This window comes from Corvus kubaryi, unplaced genomic scaffold, assembly GCF_017639235.1.
Source record: "Corvus kubaryi isolate FWS band 111438036 unplaced genomic scaffold, C.kubaryi_AGA036_p1.0 split3-73, whole genome shotgun sequence".
In the NCBI taxonomy this organism is placed as follows: Eukaryota; Metazoa; Chordata; class Aves; order Passeriformes; family Corvidae; genus Corvus; species Corvus kubaryi.
The window spans coordinates 41,455,430-41,480,133 of record NW_024582091.1 but is presented as its reverse complement, the minus strand read 5'-3'; the positions used below and the strand labels follow the sequence as shown (position 1 = coordinate 41,480,133).

Genomic DNA, 24,704 nt, shown 5'->3' with positions numbered 1-24,704 from the left:
ATCAAACCAAGTGACTAATTCCACTTAAAAAAAAATGCTGTTCATCTTGCATTCCTGAAGTCCTGTTCTCCAGAAGGGAGATACGAGGCCCCTGCTGTGTGCACAATGGCTGTGCAGGCAGAGTGACTCACCAGCTCCTCAGGGGCTTCGCCTGGAGATAAAATCCCCTCCTGTCTGCCTACTCAGCAAGTGATTGTCAGGGCAATCCAACCCCTTGCCCATTTTTGTCTGTAAAAGTGCTCTTTCAGTGTGGGCTTAGTTCACCCGTTGCAGTTGATTTGGTGTTTCTTGGTTTACTTTTGGTGCTTGATGCTTTGCGTTTCTTTGTAGCGGATGAGTGCTTCGAACAGCTGTAATTGAAACGTAATTCATGTTAATGATCAGAAATGTGTGAGATGTGGATTACAGTAAAGGAGACTAGAAATGGGAACTGTAAGGCACCTGCCAGAGTAGGGCCACGTTTCTTTCAGACTTTTTATTTTCCTTAAAATTCATATTTCTTATGGTTGCATGTATCATTATTGTTTATTAGGCAGCAATACGGAAAGAACTGAATGAATTTAAAAGCACAGAAATGGAAGTACATGAGGAAAGTCGGCAATTTACCAGGTGGGTGAATCCATCTTCTTGCATAAGTGTGAGAAATAAGCATGACAGCAACCCTCTGCCTTTCTGCAAGTCCTCTGCAGTTGTGTCATGATTTGTGTGGATTCCTATCATGAGTCCCCTTGAATCCCACCACTGATTCTGTTGGAATTCCCAGTGTTGCTGATGCCATCTCTAGCTGATACAGCAGTTCAGGTGACTGCAATGGATTGGTCACTATGTACAAAAAGATTGTTTGGGGAATCTACAAAATAATCCTTTGAAAGAACTCATCAGTTCTTACAGATGAAGATAGTAATCCCTAAGCACACAAAATAAAAGGAATTTCCTTTTCTGGCAGCACTCCCTTGCTCATGAAAGTATATGTTTGGGTACATGCATTTGCTAAGTGAAAACTAGATGATGTTTTGAACTTGAAAAGCTCACCAGTGTCTTGGCAAGCTTTCTAAGGGTCACTTAGGCTCCTGGCAGCAGTTTCTGGGGAACAAGATAGATTCCCTTGTTGCCACATCTAATGTGTTAATGTGGATTTGTTTTGTTCTCTGCTTTGGGTAACACCAAGATATTATCTGAAGCATTATTTTAAAGAGGTCTGAAGTGTCCACAGTTTTTAGCAGGCTTTAAAATTTAGCAGAATTGTTCCTAGGGGGAGGGAGACACTTCCTGTAATCTCCATGGCATGTGTTCATTTTTCTTGGAAGTTACAAAGGCTGAAAATTGCCACCAGCAAGCAAAACTTGATGTAAGGGTTGGCCAACATTGTGTACATAGTATTAATGTCTTTGTTTCCACAGAGAATTAAGTCAAATAAAAACAATTGTCTAAGGCTGGGTCCCTTCTGTTTCCTGCTACTGTTTCAACCAAACTCAGGATCTAAGCTAGTGAGTGTGAATAACTAATTAAAGAGTGCTTCACAAGGGAAATTCATAACAGGTGATGGGTGTTTCATGTATCTCTTACTTTACAGCCTGATTTCACAACTGCAGTGATTTCTTTCTCACCAAAACATGGATGTTTTAAAAATAATAATTTAGTCACTTCTGTGTAGATACAACATAAACAAATTAATTTTTAAAAATTCAAACCAGTTTCACAGACAGCAAACCTAAGCCAGAAGATGAACTAGGATGCAGGGTTTTAATTTAGATTTGCATTCTGACCATTAGAAAATGCCCTTTCAAACATGGAGATATATCTTTTCATTTGGCTTCTGATGTAATTTTCTCTTTAGGTAGCAGGTAGTATATCTTTTTCAGAATATATAAAAATATTACTTTTAAAAAAAGAGCATCCCAAGAGAGACAATAAAAATAGCAGGTATAGAAACCAACCCCCTGCTTACATTGTTGTGTTTCTTGAGTTGCATTGCAGTATTGAATCCTAAGTACAGACAGGCATGATTCATACAAAAAGAATTGGATATTTTTTCATGAGCTTCAAGAACAGTTGAGGCTGATTACAACTGGGTTCTTGAAAGCTGAACCAGGAATCTAGTGGAGTGACAAACCCATTGAAAAGTGAATTATTTTTTCAAGGAGGGCCTTCAAAAATGGAGTAAAAAATAGGCACAGCCAAATTGTGATTAAATGTAGGCAATGATTCTGTAGGGTCCTGAAAGAATTTCAACCTGAGGGAAATAGTTTTTTTTCTGTTCCCCATCCATGCTCTTTTTTCTCACTGGTCATGTTGTGGAGTTACTATGTAGAAGTCAGAAGAGTAACACTAGGAAAAGCTAATTAAGAGCAGAATAACATGCAGATGTTTTAAGGCAATTGGGATTTTGAAAATAAAAAGAGATCCCATTTCCTCTGGGACTTCTCATTGAAAATTATGTCGTTTCTGCTACATAATATCAGATTGGTGCAACAAAAGCGATTTAAGAAAACCATAGACAGAAGTCTCTAGCCGGAGAATTAATTTCTCCTACTTCAGTTATTTTCAAGGAGATCACTGAGACAATGAAAACCAAAAGGCACTTGCATTGGCACCTGATTAGCAAAGGCTATTCTGTGATAGACTGAGACAATAAGGAAGCTGCTTACTGAACAAAAATAGTTTGTTGTATATGGTTTCCTATATTATTGCAGATTAAATATAGATGCTTTAATATTATAATCAGTACTTACAATATATTTGAAATGTTAAAATTTTATATTAAACTTGGAAAAGAAAGAACACTGGTTTTCATTGTTCATCATTTACTGTAATGACTGTCAATTGACTGGTTTTCCATTCCTAGTAATTTAGACTGATTCTTTCCGTTATTTCATAGCAAAATCCAAGCAACTGAGTTTCTAAAAATAGAGAAATCAATACAACCTTGGGAGGAGCGTATTAGCAGATGTTCATGAAGTGTTTCTAATGAAATTGCTACATATAGTCCAGTATATTGTTTTTCTACACAAACACAAAACCTGTGTGTTTTTTGCAATCCTCTGTACCGTCATTTAGCAGATGAGGTGCATAGTTTTGGATGTCAGGCTTTGTGTGCACCTTCTTCATTCGAGAAATGCATCCCTGGATGGTATTGAATCAACTTACAGGGATGATGTGTGGAACTGTTAAGAGAAATGTGTCAAACAAAAACTTAGGTAAATCTATTGTGTAGATGCATCATTACTTACACCTTTTTAAAGCTGCTGCATCTTTTACTACTTCATGGACAGATACATCTTTTAAGCCATTTAAACAGAAATTTATGTCTGGTGATAGATATACTGAGATATAGTGGTGCCCTCCTTACTGTTTTGCTTGGATTCATTACTTTTAACATGATTTAGAATTTCAGTTGCTGTAGGTTCCTAACTTATTATAGAAAAGGTTGGTGACACCTTTTGGAGCAACCCACTTCTCTAGCCATCGTACAGGCAATCTGGAGTGATGTACATGCCCTACCTAAAAGTCTAAAAAAAATGAGGTACATTTGGGCCTTCATGTGCCTCAGTTCATTGCTGTTAATAAGAAGAAAGCATCTGAAGTGCTATAAAATTTGTTGCTTACTTAAAAGAAAATACAAAATTTTTATTAGCCTCGTTTTGCACAAGGATTAAAACCCCAGAAATTTAACTTTTATGGTTTAGAAAAGCTTTTCTGATAATAGTTACTGACAGCACCCCCAAATAATGGATGCAGTTGTGGCTAAATCTGTATCGGCAAACAAAACAGACTGGAGACGGTTCTGTGGCCCTGAGACCAGCAGGCTTGGCACAGCTTGAATTAATGCAGTTAACCTCTTCCTCTCACCTCAAAACAGGGTGATGTCCCCCCATACCCAGCTTGCCTGCTGTCTTGTGCTAACCCCAACCATGCCCAGGCAGTGCCTGAAAGCATTGGCTGACCCAAGCAAAACTGTGCCAGGAACCACACTGTGAGGTTAATGGTACGGACAGACAGTGCTTGAGCCACACCAAATCTCCGTTTGGTATTCTAAGTAGAGCAAGACGGACAGCGGGGAATAATAAGTCTGACTGTAAACCAACACAGATCAGGAAAATCAGGAATAATTGGGCTACAAAAGGAAACAGCTGTGGGAGAAGAATGAGGATCAGTGTCATGGTCAGTTGAAATAACATAATTCTAAGTTCTTTAATTTATCTTTTCAGGTTTCATCGTCCATAACTGATCACATCCCATATTTCATGTAACAATTTTCTTTGGGGAAATCATTGCGTCCTGAAGACCTGAAATTGCACTGGAACTTTATTATGAGTGTGTGCTACAGCTTACCCTGAGGCTAATGAAGAAAGTGGCCCTCGTCTTTGTCAATGGACAAATGATTTGTGTAAGAAGAGAACCACAGGAAGCATTTGTCCATGTCCAGACAGACCATGGTTCTGTGGCCACCCAACATGGACAAGCCAGTGGACTTCTTCGTCAGAGCTCCACAAGTCAGGAAGTGCTGAAGACAATCGCTGGAGTGCCTGCTATCGGGATCTCATCGGGTTTCATAGGGTTGTGACTGAGGGCAACGAAGCAGGAGGGGGGGATGAGAAGAGAACTGAGAGCTGGGGGAATAGAGACTTTGTCAGTCCACAGAGAAAAGTGGAATGGATGTGACTGCTCAACAATGCACTTGGCCAGCGGGAAGAATTATTTTTTAAAAAAATCTTGAGAGTGAGTGTAAGCAACTGTGCACATAGGTTTCTTTAGTGGCTGCAGCCTGTCTTAAAAAGATAGCAAGCTGTAAGTCCTCATGTCATCAGTACTTTAGGAAGAACTGTCATTTTTCTTTGGTGCCAGTAAATACAGTTGCCAGAAATTAGTCCTAGTATAACTCAACTGTCCTTTTTTTAATCCCAGTGAGCATGCTTCAGGAAAACACATGGAACATTCATACAGAACAAGTAATATATTTTTTTGTTTTTTAATGTTGACATTCTCTGGATCCCCAGAAATACATAAACAGGATTTGACGGACAAATAATGTGACACTATGAATCCAATGAAATGCGCTGTATTTAGAAACACTCCTTGCTGTCTGTCACTTGCCATTCAAACCAGAGGGATCATTATCTTTTTCATCCATGGCAGGCAGTGATAATGTGAATCCAAAGTCAGAATTTAAATTAGGCACAGAAGTCTTTATTAATAGGCCTGAGCAGTGATTACTAATGTAACTTTTTACATTTAAGGACTCTTGCACTGCTTTGATGAAGAACTCCCAGATTAATCAGTATGTCTTCAGCTAGTGGTCCTGTAAAAGTGAAAGGGAAATCCTTGGAGTGTCTCCAGCCTGTTTTTGTTGAGTGTGAAGAATGCTTCTTAGATTCATAATTTTTTATACTATCTTGAAATTGTACATGTGAATACCGTACTATTAAAATTAAGTGGTATGGAGTGTGAAAGGCAATACATGCTTTTTCTAAGTTGGCCCAAAGGTCTATTAAAAAGCCTGTGGCGTTGTTTACACTAAGGAATTCTCTGTCTTATATTAGCACTTATTTATCCTTTGAATTAGTGTACACAACATTGAGGGGGGGTCTGGAATTCACATATGCATACATTTAATGCAGTATTACAATATATTTGCTATTTATCCTTTCTAATATGTGTACATATTACAATTTATTTTTGTCTTTTATGTGTCCTGTTCAGTTTTTAATTATGAAGTGTAAGTATTTCTTTTTCTGGCAATAAAAGGTCTGTGTAGATGTGATTTTTACCTCAGAACCTGCAATAGATTCTTGTGGAATGTGTTTAGTTTATAAAATTGAAGGTTGTTGTTAATGATGTCAGCCTAAAGGCAGGAAGGTAATTTGGTGGCTAAAATTAGATATCCCTCTTTAGAGCTATTTACAACAACACCAAGTTTGCATAAATGAGGTGGATTATTTTAATGAAGAGCACTTCTAGTAACAGGAGAGTACTTTCCAACAGCCGTGACTCTCTGTCACTCTATTACTTTTCAAGAGATTAGCAAACCCTTTTTAAAAAAGGTAAGGTTTAAATGACTGTCAGGATCCCTTACACTTTAGTAAAAATAGTGATGTACAAGCCACAGTATCAATGACCAAATAAAAAAAAGCCATCTACATGCTTATAGTGAAGAAAAGGAAGCAGCACCTTCCTTTTTTAATGGAATCAATAAGAGTCATTAGGATTCCATTTGCAGAAAATAAGCTTCTGGAAGGCCCATCATTTTATAAATATAGAGACACCACTTTGACATCAAGGAAGCAGTGAAAATGTATTCTTTAGCACTAAATCATACAGGAATTAGCAGGGCATTAGATTAAGGTTTGTCAGCAATTCTGGTAGAATGCTAATTTTTATTTTTAGAATTTGAAGAGTAAACTTAAAAGTTACAATAGAATAGTTCTGCTTAAACTTTTTTTTGCTGATGTTGCCAAGTTTAGGAATGTGTGTCCAAAATCGTATAAAGGTCTACTATGTTGACTTTGAATTATAAAACACAGTATTTCACTTCAAAGGAAATGAGTGGAGCAATTAAATAGATCTCAATGTTGCCTTAATCATGTTGAAACATTTGAAAGCAGCCAGGATACTGAAGGCAGAAAGACAGCTGTTGCACAGGCGGAATAACTCGGACAAAGGTAAGGTCAGACTATAAATACTTTATATAAGACAGTAGCTCCACCATCATGCCAAGGTACAAACAGGTTACATATGCAAACTAAAACTTGTTAAACTCTCAGGATGAAGTGAAAAAATTGACTTTGCAAGAAGATATTCCTCTATATTAGGCCTGGAGCATGGATAGAAGTCATGTGCCAATCTTTTCGTTTTAAGAGTTAAAACACAAAGATAAAGATACAGCTTCTGGCTCAGACTTCTTCAAGCTGAAGTTATGTCATAAGAAATGAGGATGCGTAGGTGAGGTATCACTTAGGTTTCCCTATCCTCCTTCTGGGCTTGGAGGGGTTTTTTTAAAGTATTCACTACAAGCCATTGCTAGATGCAGAACACTAGCCTTGGTAGAGATGCTGAGTTAATTTTTAATTTCTTACTATTTTGATAATAATCAGATGCATTCTTTGGTCCACAGTTCAGCGAGCTAATTAAGCACATTTATGTAACTGGACAAAAAGAGTTGCCTTTAGTGGAACTTATGTAAAAACTTATGTGGTATATTTGCAGAATTAGAACTATAAACTATCCATTGTGGACTGTGCCCATACACAGACATAGAATTGTATATACTATTTTTATATTCTAAATATCACCTGCCAGAAAAACAACAGCTGTAAAGTGTTGTCCATGCAATAAAAAATAACGAGAATTTGGTATGTCACCACGTGCAGTGAAGCAACTTTGGTTTACGTTATTGAGAAGCCTGAAGTCAATTTCTGCTGCATTTTCTAGTCCTCTGTATTGATGATTTCAAATGTCTTCCAGTTGCATCAACAACCCATTGGAAATATTAAGCCATATACCTGTTACGGTGCTGCATGCACCTGTTAGAAGGTAAGTCCTGAGAAATTAATGAGTGAGTAATCCTGGAGTTAAAAAGATGTTAAAAAGACAAAATAAAAATAATACTTTTGATGCAGAGTATACTACAGTCCAGTTGGCTAAGAGGGATCAGTATGATAATTTTTATCAAGCTGGACAAATCATTTAAATGTCATCCACAGTATATGACAAACCTTGCACACATGATACCTATGTTCCACAGAGTCAGATATGAACTCTGATGTCTACATCCACACAAAGAGAAAATGAGCAGCTTGAAGTAGTGGTTTCTGAAATGACCTCATATATCACATTTATCAGTACAATCACACATCACAGCATGTTGCTGTGGGTACAAAAGAATGGATGCTTAATCAAATCCTAATTTCTTCTTCACGTAAAAAATTGAAGTGTTTCCAGACTGTCTCGTCTCTCTCTTCTTTCAGGTAATACATATTAATCTTTATAACTCAAATACAGTCTATCGGATTTTTTTTTTAAATTGTGCTATATATGTGACTCAAGTACAAAAAAAAATTTAAATGCTAATGATTATTTAAGCTAAATACTATTTCAACTGGTTATTTGAAACATGGTAGGACAAGAAGCAGCATCTCTTCAAAATCACTGTAAGTATTCATGGCCATTTGTAGGTCTACAAGACTGCATTTATTTGTTGGGTTTATCATTTACCTACAGTTGTGCATGTCCCTTGCCGTGGTGAACTTCTCTAACCTCTGATGTGGTGTGGGGCAGGGCAGCCCCACCATCTGCTTTGGCGACCCTGAGCACCTCTTACAGAAGCACCACAACCTCAGTGTTGACATGGAAAAAACACATCAGATGAGCATCCCTTTTTTAACTTGAAAGCCAAATGAAAGCTGTGAAACAAAGGGATGAAGTATCCCTGATATTACAGAAACTAGACCCCTCCCTCCAGGTGAAATTAGTGCTTGGTTTCCTGCAGAGATGCTTCAAACTCAGACCTGTAACTAGTAATACTACAGCTCCATCAAAGAATTTGTTTCAAATTAACAGTCGCTTAACCTGACTATAAACTCAATCTGAGCCCCGGCTTTGTATCATCGTAAAGTACAAGAAGATCCAGCCAGCACAGACTAAAAACACCTAACCTAGTCTGGCAGCCTGGAAATCAGCCAAAACTCCCTGACTGTCTGCAGCTGGCAGAGGCTGGGGTCAGGATTGGGAGAGCCACACTGTCACCTGGGTACCTGGCAGGACAGATCTGTGTGAGCACTGCTGACATCCAGAGACCAGAATATTGGCCCATGTCTTAATGTCTGTTAATGCTTTAAAGATAGCGCAAACCGAGCTAAAAGCCCACACTTGCATGAGACTGTCAGGTACATATGAACCATGTGTTTTAACACTTTCATGTCCTCTGTTTTTAATGCTATTCAGGAGTTAAGACCTGTGCCACTGATGTAAACTAAACTGAAAACGTACTCAGGGTGAAAAAAAAAAAGGATGGATAAACTTGCCTCCTGCCTTTGGGAGCTTCCACACTTAGTTCCATTATTGTTGCTATCTGTATTCTTATTATACCAAGATCAGTGCAACGCACACTGATGGGACATAGATTCTGATGAAAAGAAAAAGAGATATTCTGAAAGTTTCTGTAAGGTTGATACAAAAATAGTTTGAAGGTCAAATAAAAAAAAATAAAAACTAAAATAAAAAGTTAAATTCCCCAGAATAGCTTAAAACATTTATTTAACAGAAATCTAAAAAAAAAACCCCACCAAAACTTATGGAACTGTATCTATAGAGAGAAAGGGAGAAATGGAGTGAAATTAACATGTATTTGCTGTAATGTTCAAACAGATTTCTATTTATTAACTTCAAAAATTAATAAGGTCTTGTTTCACTTTGTGTTCTCACTTTGTTTCAGGATTTTTATGGAAATAAAGCTCATATGAATTAGATACAGCATTTCACCAATATTTTCTACGTATTGCTACATATTGCATTGGATAGAAACAAAGAAAGTAATGGTATTATCTGTATCTTCTTGTTCAAGCATTAATTCTTTATATTAAAAAAATCTTGCAATACTATGTCAAATTTAACAATATTTGAACATTGTTATGATATAGTAAAATGTTGCTAAACACATCTCCTCTTCCTTTCACTACTTTGTGTGGTGGTATATTGATTTGTAAACTTGTATAAATTTTGGAATTAAAGAAATACTGTGTTTTGGATTATTATTTTAGCTGGTGTGACTTGAAACAAAAATATATCAATGGCTTGTTTGAACGGGCATCTGAGTGTATCAGCAGGCTGGGAAGGGTGTGGAGATGGCACATGTTTAATCGCAACTGTTTGAATAGTTCTTAAGTTTTGGGGAGGGGTTCCTTTTAAAAAAAATAGAATTCCATTTACAACTGAACTGCAAATCTGGGAGAGGCACAAGAAGACTGCAGAGCACAGACACCACTGTACACACAGCAGCTGATAAGTTTGTGTCCCTTCCCAGCATTCTGCGGCACAATAGCTCAAACAGTAAATCATGGCAACATTTGTGTGCCTTGCTTTGGACCCAAGCATACCTTAAACACTGGGAGATCATGAGCCTGTATTTGCCTGGCAGAGCTGCAATACACCGGGGCAGGCTCAGCAGTAGGAATCATTGCACACCTGCCTCTTCCGAGCAGGTCCGCACAGACACTGCGCAGCGGTGACTCCCGTAAGGAGGGCTTGATCACACCTCCACACCAGTGCAGGTTGCCAAGCTCCACTAGGGTCTTACGAGGGTCCAGTAAAGCCAGAAGATTCTTACTTGGTGAACAGACTCTAAAGTGGCCACAAGCACCTGAAATGGAATTTTCACGTGAATTCATTGGAATTAGAATTTTGCATATAGAGTGTCACCTATTAATACACACTGGGCCAGTTCTTAGACTTTCTTGTTTCTATAATTTGATTAAAAATAGGGAAAAAATTATTCTTTAAGTAACTTCCTTTAATTTCATTAAATGTTCCTACTAACAAGTAAAGTAAGGCAAACAAAATTCAAGCCTTGGTTCCCCACTGCCCATCATGCTAAATAGTTACTGGTAACTACAAAAAATGTATCTAAAACATTATCGGCTTAGAATTGCTTTCCATTTTAAAAGTACTTTCCATGTTTCATTACTTTCAAAAGATGGAAGGCTGTGGAGAACCAATACTGATCACTTTTCAGCTTATGCAGGGCGGATTTTGTGTAACAATTATAAAATGAATGCATCTACTTGGTTCAGTGTGATTGAATATGGGAACTCTAAAGAAGTGGCAGACCTGATACTGCATTTTACAAAGGTGTGTGGTATCTGTGAATGCAAGTAACTGTAATTGTTACAAATTAATGATAGCTGCTTCTTGAGGTTTTATCTGTAATGTAGTGTGTATATATATACACACATATGCACGTGAATATAGTCCAGTAACATCACCTGAAAAACAAATGAACTGGTAAACTTATCTTACACTTAGGATACAGCTGACTAACAACAGACCTGAGAGCAAAAGCTAATTTTTCCCACATCCAAACTGATATAATGCTCCTAGACCAGATACGGGACGTGTGGAATGATCGTACTGCCACCAATAGATATGGAGGTCACTAGGTTTAGGGGATTTTAAAGTGTAATCCTGTTACCAAATCTATGTACATGCACTTCCGTGGATGCCAGAGGCATGTCTGGGACTTGGAAGCAATAAGGAGTAATCTAATCTACATCATTATCCCACAAATAAATGCTAAGTACTGTGTTTTCAACAGCTGAGTGATTCTGCTCTTAATTACCTTGTGAAAATCCGGCTCTGCAATTCCAGCTATCACTGGGTTTGCAGTACAGACGTACTATAGGGACGGAGTTGTTGCTGTTGGGTGCAGTCATGAAAAATCCATTCGCAGCCTGGAGTCCAGGAGGAGTCATTGCTGATCTCCTTGTGCCGAGGGGTGTGTACCACACCCGCACATGGCTGACAGCAACAAGACATTCACCGGGCACTTTCTGCAAGTCAGAGGAAAGTCCAGCCTTTGCACACATATATGCCGAGATAATCGGAATCGTCTGAGTACAGGAGTTACTCCAACTGATGGAGTGGATCAGATTAGATAATGCACTTCTGTAAGAGTGGTGTGATGAAACTTGGTAAAGATTCAAGACTTCAGAAAACAACAGCCAGAAGAGTGAAAATCTGGGTTCTTTTGGAGCTGTAGTGACACCTACTGAAAACCAATGAAATCCACCCAAATATGACTAAAGCTAATATTTTAAGGTACATGTATGCACATATATTTAGCTGCATACATACACACATACAATGTGGACAATTTTCTGAATTTTCAGTAAAAACCTCTTCTTAGCTGTTACTGTTTTATTTACCTGTAAGCACATGGGGAAAAACTGCTCCATTCTGTGTTTTACACTTTCTTTCGAAAAGCAACAAAGCAGGTTTTAAAATACCAAGCATACTTCTCTTTTTCTTAGCAAGGAGCCTATACGTGAGTGCCTGTGTTTGTGCACAGCCCGCTACATGGTGTAGACAAAATTTATACAGCTCCAGTGTCATATAGCAGAATGGTTCAGGTTAGAAGGGACCACAGTGGGTCATCTGGTCCAACCTCCCTGCTCAAGCAGGGCTATCCTAATGCACATGGCACTCGATTGTGTCCAGACGGCTCTTGAATATTTCCAGTCAGGGAGACTCCACAGCCTCTCTGGGCAATCTATTCCACTGCGTGATCACCCGCACAGTAAAGAGGTTCGTCCCTATATTCAGGTGGAACTTCCTGTGCATCAGTTTCTACCAGTTGCCTCTTCTATTACTGGACACCATTTAGCAAAGCCTGGATCCAAACTCTTGACACCCTCCCTTCAGATGCTCATAGACAGTGATGAGATTCTCCCTCAGTCGTCTCTCCTCTGAACAGGCCCAGTTCCCCCAACCTTTCCTCGTCAGAAATATGAATTCAAATACGGCGAAACACTGTAAATACCAACACGCGTTACTCACTCCCGATCCTTCAGACTCAGCTCCCACAACCCGCCCCTCCCCTCAGCGAGCCGAGCCCAGCCGAGCCGAGCCGAGCCCAGCCGAGCCGAGCCGAGCCCAGCCGAGCCGAGCCGAGCCGAGCCCAGCCGAGCCGAGCCGAGCCGAGCCGAGCCCAGCCCCGCCCAGCCCAGCCCAGCCCAGCCCAGCCCAGCCCAGCCCAGCCCAGCCCCGCCCCGCCCCGCCCCGCCCCGCCCCGCCTCTGGCCCCGCTGCTGCTGCGCACGCGCGCTGCCCCTCGGCCGCCTGCGCCGCGTCTTGCCAATTGAGGCGGCCTGAACCATTCTTCATTATTTCTAGGGGAGGACTGGGAAAATGTGCCTCTGGCGGGCATCTGCGTGCGTCCACAGAGCTTCTCTTTTATCAAAATACTATTTCAGTCTGAGAAAACGCTCATTGTTCTTTTTTTCTGACTGGCAAGCAAAACCCCACAAACCTGTCCGGACTGGCAGCTTATAGCCTTCCCCCCGTTGGTCACTGGTCTATCCCAAGATGGAGGGCACAGGCCGGCGGCGGTGACGCCTGGCCCGCGTGGGAGCGAGCGGGGCTCGGGACGCCGGGAGCGGCCGGGGACAGCGCCATGGTGAGTGTGCCGTGTTCTGAACTCGGAGCTGCCGGGGGAAGAAGGCAGGTTAGAGCCATAGGTAGCCCCCAGGTATATCTGCTGTAACGCGTTTTGGTAGGTTGGTAAAGCCAGAAACCTTGGTGGGAATGTTTTCCCGGGTCAGATGTGCTAACTCGTTGGAAAGGCTTTCAGCCAGTTGAGCATACTTGGAGGTTTTGATGATCCAGAACGCATGTGTATTTCGATGTTAAGAGCTGTGCCTGTGTAGTGGTGCTGCGGATAGTTCTCATGGCTGATGTTGAATTGCTGCTGTAGGAGCAGCTGTGTAAAGAGCTCTCGCGAAGCAAGTTGTGTCTAGATGGATTTCTGTATGTCAGTTTCCTGTGTTTCTTGGATGAAGTGTGTTGTAGGTGCTTAAGAATTCCTTTTTAGGCCTGTATGTTAAACTATTTGTGCTATTATCAGATATTTACTGTACGATGCATTGCCATTTTGCAGCTGAATAAGCTGAATTTGCTGTTCGAACATACGAAATGTCTGTTGTGCATGTGGGGAGATGAGTTAAGCTCCCACTAGTCTCTTTATGCTTTGTCTCCAAGCATATGTTTATAAGGCATTTGCCTTAAAACGAATACAGCAGCACACTACAGAGAAAAGGTTCTCATATGTGCCTTTAATATTTCATTTTTGGTTAACAGATAACCAAATTTCCTTTTGCAGCCTCACAAGAAAAAGAAACCCTTCATAGAGAAGAAGAAAGCAGTAACATTTCACTTAGTGCACAGAAGTCAGAGGGATCCGCTTGCTGCTGATGATACTGCACCCCAGAGAGTTCTGCTGCCTACACAGAAAGTAAATACTCTCTTTTAATACTGAGGTTCATTCAGATAAGAAAAAAAGTTGGTATCCAATTGTACAATTCAGAAATATAGCCTGAGAGAGGGTAGTTTTTAGTTCCGCTTATTAAAAAGAAGGGGATGTTGTAGGGAATTTCATAGTTGTGTTACTGCCTGGTGGTTGAAGGATGACTTAACTGGCATTGGAGGTGTAAATGTATTTTAAAACCAACAAAACTTGCCTGACTCGCTGTGATAAAACAGGCATTGTTGGTTGTGTTGCTGGTGGGAAAGAGTTGTTCGAGGTCCTGCTCAGATAGCACCCAAATGTGGAACCAGCTGATGACAACGTTCTAATTAGCTGTGCATTAGGGTAAGGAGTGGAGAGGACTACAAGGACTTTAACGTTCAGACATTCTCAGGAGATGTGTTACTTTTCCTTTTGCTAATAAGTTTTAAATGGACTTGAGTAACTAAATTTATTTCTCTTTATTCTTTTTTATACATTTATTTATTTATTATATGTTAGCCAAATGTATTTCTGTTTCTATTTTCTATTTTCCCCTCTTCCTAGGGGCATGAGGAGCAAAGAAGGGAAGAGCAGCGCAAGTATGGTGTCTTCTTTGATGATGACTATGACTATTTGCAGCACCTCAAAGAGGCCTCTGGTCCCTCTGAGCTTGTCCCGTCTGTGCGTGGACAGCAAAGCAGAATTGTCATCACAAGTGAGGGGCACATAGAAGATGAAATTCAGAGAATTTCAGTAAGTCGTATTTTTGCTCATGATAATGCTGTTCTTTGGCGCATTAACATCCTGTAGACCCATTAATTGTGTGTGTATATATGTATTTATTTATAAGGATCTCTTTGACCCACAACCAGACTTTCCAACAAGTAAACCCAAAAGCTGACAAGGCAGAATTTACTGCTGAACATTATTTTGCTAGCACAGTGTTAAAACACTTCATATACCCACGACAAACTTTTCTCTACAGAGGTGGCTTGTGAAGGTATTTGTTTGAACAAGTCGTGCCTTTCTGGGGTGGGCATTTATTTTTCAGGTTGTTTAGAGCTTCAGAATGCTCTGGGAGTTAGGAATATGCCAGGTTGTATTATCAGCACACCATTATTTTAAAGGGGAATGTAGCAGAAACCAGAGGGAATAAAAACAAACTTTTCAATTGCTGGCATAACTTGTAGGAGTTCATGATGCTGGATCACATTGGAGTGGAAAAGCAGTAAGTGCTTTGAAGCAGTGAAGTATGCCATTGTCAGTCACTTATAGCTGAGGGTGTTTGATTTAACCAAATACTGTAATTTTAGTCAAAACCAATGGTCTTAGTCAGAAGTACCTTTCAGGTACAGTTCGGTGATACTACTTAAGATTTAAAGTTAGGTTAGATATGCATGTTGTGAAGCTTTTAACAAGCCTCTCAGTAAAGGGGTGATTTCAAATGTGTGTTAGTGTTCTCCAAAACAACAACAACAAAAATTTTTAAGATTTCAGTGTGCCTGCTGTACAACCATTCTCTAAAAGCTTCAGAGATGCAAAAAATACTGTCTCTGTACCTGGAAGATATTGACACGAGAATTGATGCTGCCAGCACTTTCCATAGCTATCATTGTATAACTCTGAAAATTTGCCACTGATAAAGTAGTTTGTTGTAACATTTAAGTACCACTCACAGAGTTTCTTTTGGTCACAGGAGTATCCACATGTTTTTGTTAATTTGAGCTCAAATGGGAAACTGAGAACAGATATATTATGGTCATGTTTTTCTGTTTCTTTTTCTAAGGCTCCATCTATTAAGTTGCCTTCCTCAGTATTTGCCACAGAGTTTGAAGAGGATGTGGGCTTGTTAAATAAAGCTGCTCCTGTTTCAGGTATTTTTTACCTTGCTGTAATGTGAGTTGCCGTCTAGGAACTAGATGGTAATTATAGCTTCAATTCTGGTGTTATATTTTTTGGCTTAGAACAGGCCCAATAGCAGACATAAGGAATGATCTGTGAGAGACCCATGTTTCAATTTGAGATTTATTTCTGTGATTCACTAATAAGAATTCTTTAGCTTTGCTTGGAGAGGGTGGAATCCGTGAGCTCTTACTATTGTGTAGCAAATACAAACTAATAACAGGGGAAACCTGTAGTTAATACTATTAATTTATTATTCTGTCTGAATCCGAGTCTGGAACTGGATTTTCACTCAATTTCTTTTGAAATGCTGAGAAGTGTTTGCATTCCTTCATTAGTGTTATTTCAGTGTTACAGGCTGTGAGCAGGTTTTTGTTATGGATCCATGTTTGCACTGAACATTGACTCTACAGCTATCTCCATATTTCATAACAGAAAGGAATTGTAGCAGTTCTCTCTGTCCTAACAGAAGGATGCTAAAGACATTTCTGTTAATTGCAGTGGAGAAACACTTTCTAACCTTTTGTAATGTAGGGAATTTCAGGGTTGGAGCTAATGCTGGTAGTTGATCATGTGGTACTTTAACCTAGATATTTTTTCTTTTACAGTATTCTATATTAAAATACGTTTATGGAAGCTTAAAACCTCTGGGAAATGTTTTTTTCTGAATGATAGAAATTGACAAGAGATTGGTGACTTACCCTGGCTTGTATCAAGTCTACAAATATTCTTGAGGAATTTTATGATTCTTTGGTTTCAGCTTTCCTTACTGCAAATTAATAGCCCAGCTGGATTGTTTTTTATCCAGGAAAGTAGCTTTGTAATGTCAGAAAAATGTAAATATTTATGTTTCGTTTTTTTAACTTTCTAGGACCACGGCTAGATTTTGACCCAGATATTGTTGCAGCTCTTGATGATGATTTTGACTTTGACAATCCAGAAAATATCCTGGAAGATGATTTTGTTCTACAAGCAAATAAACCCCAGAAGCGGTAGATAGAGCTTTGTTGAAATGTTTGTCATATGTAACAAGGAGAGATGCTATTTGCTATTGTGTGTGGTGGTGTAGGAAGCCACAATGGTTTCAGATTTCAAATGGAATACTTTGGTGTGTTAAAAAAAGTATTACCATGTGTTATTTGGATGGTAGCTTGCAAAATCAAATTTCTTATGTTATCCAAGAGATGGGTTTCATTTGTTACTTTGAGCTCATGGATTATATGCAGTGTTTGGAATAATAGTGTTCTTGAGCTGTTTAAAACATTGTCATCTATTACATATAAAATACATCAGTAGTAATATTGAGGAAGGCTAACGGGTGTTTCTGGAACCTTTACAAATGCTTCATGTGATACCCCACTGCATTTTATCTACTTAGGTTTTGGTATCATCCTCATAATTTCATGAACAATGAGAAATTTTGCTTGTTTTAATATTCAGGAACGCAGCTGGTATTTTTCTGCTTTGACATGTACAGCTGAATATTAACATAACTTTCCTCTCAATGCACAGATGCATGATCCAGCCAGCAATGCTTTCAGCTCTCAGGCAAAAGTCTCACTCTTTGTCTTTCCCTCTCAAGATTTAAATCTGTTATTGCCAAATTGTTTCAGATAACCCAGCATAGGTCAGAGCTATGGAAAGGCCCATGTATTATTCTAAAACTGTTTTATACTTCTGTTCAGGGGACCAGATGCTGAGGATGAAGATGAATGGGAAGATATGGAAGATGATAGTGATGAAAAGGATAGCTGCAGTAGTGATAAAGACTATGATTCAGAAGGTCCTTTGTCAGATGATGACGTTAATGGACGGACAAAAGAATTCCTTTTTATGCAAGAAGAAACCAGGAGTCGTTTCACGGAATATTCTATGACTTCTTCAGTAATAAGACGGAATGAGCAGTTAACTCTGTTGGATGACAGATTTGAGAAGGTGAGGCAGCTCAAGAGTGTAACTGTGAAGGGTTTTAAATGCTTCTTTGTCTATTGATTCATTTCATCAAGCAGTGTCCTGTATACCTCTGCAGATTTTACTGCTTTTAGCAGTCAGGGCATCAAGGCCTGCTCTTTGCATGTGTCCTACATTTAATACTGGGTACATTAAGAGGCTTGTGTCACCTAGGTTATAGTGTTAATTGCTATTGAAAGGCCTAGCACTGATAGAGTTAAACAAAATTACTCCAGTGACTATATGAGCATTCATAATTAGTGTTACACTTCTGTCTGAGAGGCTCAGTTCAACACAACGAATCATGTATAGGCCCCTGGTAAAGTATACATTCATGAACTGATGTCAGAGCAGTGGAAATACGGTGTGACTTTTGTTCTGAGCAGTGACAGGCTTCTTAAGGCACAGATTGAAATAATGCATCAGAATAAGAAATGTTTTCTAGAAGCTAATTTATATATTATTATTATAAGATAACTTTGTGACTCCCATGCTGACAGAATACTGACAGTAAGGAGGAAATGCTGCTGCAGATGTTTGGCAGTTGCTCAGCAAATGAGAAGGGACAGGAAAAAGAAGCAAATAAAAAGAAATGTGTGGCTCTTCTTTAAGCTGTCAAGAAGTTGCATGACAAATGTGATCTAATTACAGATATCCACTTCTTTATTTTAGTTTTATGAACAATTTGATGAAGATGAAATTGGAGCCTTAGATAACGTGGAGTTGGAAGGCTATATTAACACCGACAACGCTCGGTTGCAGGAAGTCCTGGATGATTACTACAAAGAGAAAGCAAAGAAGTATGTATTCCCAGAAGTACTGCTTCACATAAGTAGTTCTGTAATCCTCTGTTTATATTGAAATTTTGAGCATGTTGTTCCAAGTTCATGTACTCAAAGATTACATCCCACAACAAAAGCAGCTGCATATGAGTATTATCCATTTGTATGATAAAAGTAAGTGGAGGAATTTTGTTGGTTTGAGTGAGGTTATGCTCCTTCTGTATAATTGTATTGAATTTGTCCTCTTGAAATGCAGAAATACTTCTTTTGTTGACTGTGTCTTCGTCCTAATGTTTTTAGTTTTATTTTGAGGAGGCTTGCTTAAGGAAATTTCTTTGGAAATAGCTTTCTTGGGTCTAGGGTTTTACTGAAGGGAGTCTGGGTTTATATAATTATACATTTTCAAGAAGAGATAAACCGTATTTTTTTCTTCTCTGAACTTTTTCAAAGTTGTGTGAAATTGGATGCGCTTGAACCTGATGAAGATTTGGACTCTCCTGCAAATGAAGAAAGTGAGGAAGAAAAGGAAGAAATTGTAGCTGTAGTTATTGAGGAGCCAAAAGAAAAGTGGGATTGTGAATCCATATTGAGTAAGTATTTTGGAGTTTGCCTATTTGTTCCTAGGATTTCAAAGTAAACGATAGGTGATTTCTGAACTTTTCTGTCAGTGTTTCAGGTAAAATGGTTTATTCTCTGAGCACAACAGGAGGAATTTCCAAAACCTAAGTAACAGTACAATTCATAATAGATTTACCTCATTTGTATTTGCTAGCCTTTCTTGACTACTTTCCTTTTTCTTTGTGACTTAGGTACATATTCAAACTTATATAATCACCCAACACTTATTAAGGAGCCATCAAAGGTAAAATTATTAAACTTACTCTGAGGAATATCACTGGGAAGACTTGAGACAAATGTTTTTGTTTTCTCAATGGGTGTCTGTTTTTACAGATATGGGAGCAGAAATGAAGGTTGGGGAGGGTGTTAGCCTCTGGTATTATTTCTCCACTAAAGAAGGATTTGGATATATTTTTTCTATTAGAAGGAAAACTGAGTCATTCAAAATTTCTGTAATAGCTAGGCAGAATCATACAGAGCAAGGGATTTCCTTTGTTGTTATTTGTGCTATACCTTTGTGTAGTCTGTGTCTCACAGCCCCATATTCTATTCCTTCAGGTTTATTTTCCTATGGTCTGAAACAATTTATTCTAGTTCTTTGGCCTTCCAGATGTTCCCCATCATTAGAGCACAGCTTGATATCCCCAAATTTGAAATGAAACCTTTTTCTTGCAAGGTTATAAAGAAATATTAAGTGGCTACTTAAGTTCTTTACTTTTTCGGTAATATTTAAACAAAAGGGAAAAATGTTTTTCTTGTTCTGAAGGCCAGATTCCATCTCAGATGTGTTTGATTTCTTACTTAGGGATTAATGTGTGTTTTTGTGAGAAAGTTAAATGAGGAAACTTAACATTTGTTACTGTTAAATCTGGATCTAAAGTTTTTACACTGGTAAGGCAGTGCCATGTGCAATTCTTGGAGAGAAAGCTAGGGACCTCTAATACATATGCACTCTCTATTTTAGCCCAAGCCAATAAAGATTTCTCAGAAGACTGGAATTCCCCTACATATCTTGCCTCAGAAAGGACTTACTGCTAAGCAGGTGGAACGCATGCAAATGATCAATGGCAGTGACCTGCCAAGAGCATCAACACAGCCTCGCTCCAAAGCTGAGAGCAAAGAGGATCGCAGAGCCAGGAAACAGGCAATAAAAGAGGAGCGAAAGGTACTGGCTGGAAATAAAACCTTGCAAAGCATTTTATGTTATCTGAGTTCTGTCTTATGAACTTTTTTTAAAACGCACTTGTCATGTCTGAAAATAATGGGAAAAACTTGCTGGTCTCAAAGGACTAATTACTGCTTCTTTAAAAAAAACTGTCCAGTAGATTAACTTCGTACTTTTGTCTTACTGATTTCCAGAATCAAAACTTTGGTTCTGTTATTGTGGCCACTACTGCAGATACAACTTCGGAAGGAACATCAGGTTTCTTTACAATCTAGAGTAGCAAAGGAAATAGTTACGATGTTTCAGATCACACAAAGTGAAAGGTATCTGAAAGAAACATGGAAAATCCTAATTGGCCACAATGAAATCCTAGCTGTCTTATTTAGGAACAGAAATTGCCAGCATATTAGAAGCTTCAGCTAACTAAAGATGTTTATCCTGGTGATACACATATTAATTTGACTACTAATAATTAGTGCCATAGATAATATCGTTGTCCAGATTGCTCTTGTTTTCATGATCTAGAAGAGTTAATTGGAATAGTTTGATTTTGCATGTTAATTCCTATTTTGTAAATTTCTCACTATTTCTATGCACAGGAACGCAGGATGGAGAAGAAAGCCAACAAGCTGGCCTTCAAACTGGAGAAAACAAGACAAGAGAAGGAGTTGCTCAATCTGAAACAAAACATGCAAGGTCTGAAGCTGTCCTGATGAAGCGAAGAAACTTACTGTGGAAACATCCCTAATTTTTCATTTGTGTGGAGAAGGGAACTGCTAACTCACAGCTTTGCCAGTCCTGCTCAAAGGGGTTGTTCAAATCTCACTGTAACAAGACCCAGTAACTTGTCATTTTTTCTGAATTGAAATTCTATATAAAATAATGTATTGGTGATGTCTGTTGTGTCACGAGTGACATGGCAATTGCTGCAAAGTTTCATTACAGTAGAAATGTATTAAAATTTTTAATATTTTTCTTAAAAGTTATCACTGAACAGAGGTATATATAGTTGTTGAATGTATTCAACAAATCAGAATCCTACAGATCTGATCTGATTAGATTCTTCTATTAAATTATTTCAGTTTACAAAACAATATTTTCATTAATGTCTTCTGTCTCTTATACTGGTGGTTGAATATAGTGCCTTGCTGTGATACAGTTCTGTAAGTCAAGGAGTTTACACCTGCTCCTTGGTTCTTTTTTTGGGTAGGTTATTCATTGTTTTGGTACTATAATGGAAGCTGTAGAATTATGTTTTGGAAACAGAGGTGTCTGAAAAGCTGTTGTGTAGTTAGACATCCCTGTTACCTAGCCTGAGTTTTACATTTCCTGGCAAATAAAATCTTTCACAGTGAGCATTGCAGTTACAGTAGTCAGTGATCCTTAACGTTGCCACTGGAATTGGCACTGCTGGAAGTACTCAGTCTGAGTAGGATGGCAACCAAACAGCAGATACTTGGATAAATAGCGTGTGTTTTCTATAGTCACTATCTTGGTGTTCCTGGAATACTCTTCCTCAGGTCTTGAGTTAAATTTGGTTTGATTGGAATACGAACTTATTACCCACTACAATTGTTGTAAAGACTTTCTAAGGATGAGCTGAGGGCCGAAATCTGTAGGTTTGGGGTGAACTTAAATGTGTATACTGTGAACATGAATTATTTTGATAGTGACTGGTCCATATGTGAATAAAATGAATAGGATTTGTAGTCAGTCCTGAATCCTTCTGAATTCATAAAAAATGCCTTGGGTTTAGGTCTTTATGTTACAGACAGAGCAATCTTCTGCCTTTATGTGAAAAGTTAAGCTTTTTACTGGAAGGGACATGGTAACCAACACATCAGTGTAGTGGCTTGACTACTGTTACATTCAAAGTATCTTCAATATTCCTTTAATAGTTTTTTGAATACTAGGTGGAGACAAGCTAACAGGGACTGGTGAAGCCTTTTAATGTACAGGAACAATTCAAAATACTTGTTTTTATTGGAAGAAAGCTCATATAATATATTTTAATTGGTAAAGTAACGTAATTTTGGAGAAGGGAATAAGGACGCATTTGAGTCTACAAGTCTTGGATCACTGCTCAGAAAGCTAAAGTATCAGTACAGTATCCACATCTAGATTAAGCCTTCATTTTCTAAAATTGTTTGTTAACAGAATCCGTAGAAATAGTCTGTAAGATTAGAAAAAGTTTCAGAGTTTTCCTTTAGCTGATACCTGTACTAGTTCTCATGTGTTTGACAAGTTTAAGCAGGGTCTGCCTGTGTCATAATTACTAATTGTGTAACTTGAATACTGACCACCCAGTCCTCATGACTCCGGACAACAACACAGAAGAGGAAATCTGAGAAGCAATTCTGTTGAGATGAGTCAGATACCAGGAAATAAGTTAAATGGAACAAGTAAGTAACGGATGCTGTTCAGTGCTTTGGGGTGGAATATGATTTTGTGGTTTACCAAAAAGGACAGTCTTTTACTAAAGACAGTGAACATGTTCTTTGCTAGATTTCTCATCACTCGTTCAGTGATACTGTGCTTATACCTGAAGTTCTTTAAAATAAAAGCAAAAACAAAAGAAAAAGAAACCTTCAGGGGATGAGAACGGAATGAAGAGGTGGGGGAGGCAGACATTTGAAAGGAAGAGTGTAGTCTGGACTAAGGACAGACACAGCTGTTGCTTGGAAACAAAAGAGGAAAGACTTTTAAACAAAGACAATAGGAAAAGAGTCGAAAAGATTACAGAATTGCCTTGTTCCTCTGCACATGTAATGAGTGAAACACTGTAGTAACCTTAACTGTGCTTTGGAGTGTGGTAAAATCCCAAGGAAAATGTAAGAAACAAAAACAGTCACTCATCTGCTTAGCAAGACAAGGATTTCTTTTGTTTTAACAAGAGCAGGTAAAAAACACGTGAGAAGTCCTTACAGAAGTTAATTCAGTGAAGTACCTCTGTGGATTACAAGTCTCTCTTTTTCCTAAAGTTTTCCTAAAGGCTGTTTTTGTTTAATACAAGTCATGTTCCTGCTCTGGAATAAGAGCATGACTGTCTTTGCAGTTAGAAGGGCCTGAAACTACTTTCCATGTAACTTTAACACCTGCTTTTAAAGAAAAGTAATTTAAATGCAAATCTTAACAAATTTGACATCCACAAATTAGGATCATCTTGGAATGCTGTTTAGCATCTTGCAGAAACATTCCACCTTAATAATGAGGATCGTGTCAATACTTTGCCTGACATTTTCTACCTAAGCCATTACTGGGTATCACTAGCTCCTGCTGCCATCCAAACAGAATAAATCGGGGTTGGTGCAGGTCACCTGCCCTGGATTTAGGCAGTGATGAACTTCAGTATTGTTCCACCATCTTCTCAGCCAACTGTGATGTCATTGTGAAAGCACATACCTGAGCAGTCATGTGGAAAACAGAATGCTGCCCGTCATAGCAAAGGAGAGCTTGTGCTTTGTTGGAATAGGATAAATTAGGAGGGAGTTCTGCAAAACAGAATTCTGGCATGCAACTGGAGAGCTGGATTTGATTTGGATAATCCTTGAGTCCTTTCCAGTTCAGGATATTTGGTAATTCTATGGAGATGTCCCTTTCTGACAATGAAGTACTGTTCCAACAAGAACCCTATCCAAGTACTGACTCTGCCACTATCATGACATCCTGTGCTGTGTAACTGAGACTCTTGCATGCTTTGCATTTTGCACATCTGCCTGCAGTCAAGGTCTGGCTCCTTCTGCAACCCATGGAAAACACTTTGCATAAGATGTTGTGGTAAAAAAACCCCTTCTTTTTAATGGGAATGTCAATGCATTTAGCTGAAATGGGTGATGAGCCCTGGGGAAGGAGGGGGTGACTGCTAGTAGAAAAGTGGGTTGGACACATTTAAAACAGCAAATTAACTAGTAACTGCTTTCATTAGTGAACTTGATTAGAGAACTGATCATGCACAGACACACTGTGAATTCATCTTCAGTCTTGCACTATCTTAATTTACCTGCTTGTCCAAAACCATGTTTACTATACACTGAATTTAAAATAATGTATTTTCTCTCCATGAGGCATAAATTACTAACTTGCAGCTTCCTTTTTTGTTCCAGGGGTTTAGGCTGAATTTGTTATTTCTGTCTTCTTGGAAAAAATAGGCTAGTAAACCATCTGATAAGTAGTCCCTTTGACAGCATAATGTGGGCACCAGCCTCTGTTCCAAAGCCTGCTGAAGTGAATGAAAAGATTCCCCTTGACCTCCCTGATCCCTGGATTATAAACTGAATGAGTGTCTGCACAGTTTT

General features: G+C 38.7%; 2 protein-coding genes across 6 annotated transcripts in view; both read left to right on the top strand.

Annotated features, from left to right (window-relative positions):
• The window catches only part of PHACTR2 (phosphatase and actin regulator 2), a 134,585-nt gene extending 124,836 nt beyond the window's left edge, over positions 1-9,749 (top strand). For all 5 annotated transcript variants that reach the window (XM_042016255.1, XM_042016258.1, XM_042016254.1 and 2 more), the window contains 2 exons: positions 533-609; positions 4,209-9,749. In XM_042016255.1, coding sequence (XP_041872189.1) covers positions 533-609; positions 4,209-4,224 — 93 coding nt within the window. In that variant the 3' untranslated portion in view covers positions 4,225-9,749. The remainder of the gene's footprint in view (positions 1-532; positions 610-4,208) is intronic.
• A 3,137-nt stretch (positions 9,750-12,886) lies between these two features.
• On the top strand, positions 12,887-21,772 carry LTV1 (LTV1 ribosome biogenesis factor). Its single transcript, XM_042017022.1, has 11 exons — positions 12,887-13,164; positions 13,867-13,998; positions 14,557-14,745; positions 15,779-15,866; positions 16,766-16,886; positions 17,580-17,829; positions 18,517-18,644; positions 19,077-19,216; positions 19,436-19,488; positions 20,209-20,409; positions 21,009-21,772. Exons 1-11 carry the CDS (start codon positions 13,162-13,164, stop codon positions 21,120-21,122), a joined length of 1,419 nt encoding a protein of 472 aa, XP_041872956.1. The 5' UTR covers positions 12,887-13,161; the 3' UTR covers positions 21,123-21,772.
• Positions 21,773-24,704: the final 2,932 nt, after the last annotated feature.